The sequence below is a fragment of the Buceros rhinoceros genome, unplaced genomic scaffold, assembly GCF_000710305.1.
Source record: "Buceros rhinoceros silvestris isolate BGI_N320 unplaced genomic scaffold, ASM71030v1 scaffold30254, whole genome shotgun sequence".
Taxonomy (NCBI): domain Eukaryota; kingdom Metazoa; phylum Chordata; class Aves; order Bucerotiformes; family Bucerotidae; genus Buceros; species Buceros rhinoceros.
The window spans coordinates 12,538-14,289 of NW_010408316.1; the positions used below are offsets into that span (position 1 = coordinate 12,538).

The 1,752-nt window shown below is 61.0% G+C and overlaps 1 protein-coding gene across 1 annotated transcript in view; it reads right to left on the bottom strand.

The window, feature by feature from the left end:
• Positions 1 to 1,688, bottom strand: part of IFITM10 (interferon induced transmembrane protein 10) — a gene marked incomplete at its 5' end in the record, with an annotated part of 8,915 nt that extends 7,227 nt beyond the window's left edge. Inside the window, one exon of the mRNA XM_010134831.1 lies at positions 1,274 to 1,688. Within this exon, the coding sequence (XP_010133133.1) occupies positions 1,274 to 1,688 (415 nt within the window). The remainder of the gene's footprint in view (positions 1 to 1,273) is intronic.
• Between the last annotated feature and the right edge of the window lie 64 nt (positions 1,689 to 1,752).

A 1,752-nucleotide genomic window follows, 5' to 3' on the forward strand; every position in this document is an offset into this window, starting at 1 on the left:
GGCATGATTTAAGCTCTGAAGTGCCTTGGCCAGGCAGCAGCGAAGCCTGATGCATGGGTGGTGACGGGTGCTCATGTCCCATCTCAGGGAAGGGGAAACTGAGGCAGGCACCATGGTGCCAGTGCTGTGTGAGCCCAGGGCACGGGTCCGTGGACTGGTCCCCAAGCCTTTCTGCCGGAGACCCTGACGGGCTTGGGAGTAGTCTCCTTGCAGTGCTGGGCACTGGCAGCCCAGCTCGCGGGAGCTGGCTGGGGTTAATTGATCTGCTTCTGTGACGAAGCCCATCTGCGCCCTGGCCTTCCTCTAAACACTGCCTGCCAAAACAAATCAGCTAGCTCCTCTGCGGGGCCACCCAGCCGCCCCGGGCTCTCTGCACATCCATTCAGTTAGTTTTACATCTGGCAGACAGGGACGGGGAGGGCAGCCCAAGCACCTCTCTCCTGGCAGCTGCTGAGGGGCTGCCTGTTTGCCGGGCTGCTCTCCTGCAGCTCCTGGGAATAATCAGGTCCCATCCCCTCCACAGGCTGTGCTCCACACCAGGGCCCTCTCCATCCCTTCCATGGCCTGTGCTCCACACCAGGGCCTTCTCCATCCCCTTCATGGGCTGTGCTCCAGGTCGCTGCCCTCTCCATCAGCACAGCTCTATTTCCCTTCAGCTCTGTCGCTGGGGGAAGCTCCCCTGCACTCTTTTCCACCTCCTCAGCTATGCAGGGCTCGTTCCCATGATGCTGGCAGGTCTTCAGGGCTTGCCTGGGGATTTATAGGGCCACCAGCTCTGGTGTTATAATTAGGGAGAGGGCAAGAAGGAATCAGGCAGGAGTGTCCTGCACCTTGGCAGCCTCTCTCCCCCCTGCAACTTGCCAGGTGCCAGCTGATCCTGGTCGGCTGCTTCTTACTGCTTCTGCCCCATCATCCGATGCTGCTGGATCCCATCCTGATGATCTCTAACTGATAGGATCCTGAAGAAGGGACCGAGTGCTGGTGTGCCCACAGGCGCAGCAGGAGCCAAGGCAGCCCTGCGTTGCCAGCTCACCACCCTGCCACCACGCTATGGAGGAACCTCTGGGGGTACCGGGGCAAGTGAAAGCGCCTCTTCCCCACCTGAAGTAACATCCCTGACTCCAAAACACACCTCAGCTCTCCCCATCCCCATCTCCAGAGGCTGCAACCTCTCATTTGGGTGGCAAAGAGGTGATTTACATGAGGTGTGACCCCTAGATGCTCCCCCCGTCTCCGGTCACCCCTCAGCCCACGCCTCACGCTCAGTACTCACTTTCAATGAATAGGCCAAGGCGATGAAGCCGAGGCAGCAGAAGTTGAGGTATACGAAGTTGAAGATGGACCAGAGATAGTAGTCGTTCACCTCGGTGGTGTCGGGGTAGATTTCAATGACGGTGGTGGGGTTGGTCATAGTCTTCTTCTCCACCGAGTGCTTGCACGGGACCGCCGGCCGCAGGCTGTCCCCTTTGCAGCTCTTGCTCTCCATGAGATAAACGGCAGAAGAAGGAGACAGGATGGGCGAAGCTTGCCGGAGAGCGGGGGGCTTGGCGATGCAGGCGAAGCAGCCCTGAGGGGGGCCCTGGGGTGGTCTCGGGGTCCAGGCCACCCCCTCGAAGGGGCACGGCGGGCCCAGGGGGGGGTCCTGTGTCCTCTCCGTGGTGGCTGCCGCGGCGTCACCGCGCTCTGCCCTGGCAAAGCAAAAAGCCCCCCCGTGAAAAATGGGGGTGAGGGGATGGAGGGGTGTGGGGGGGA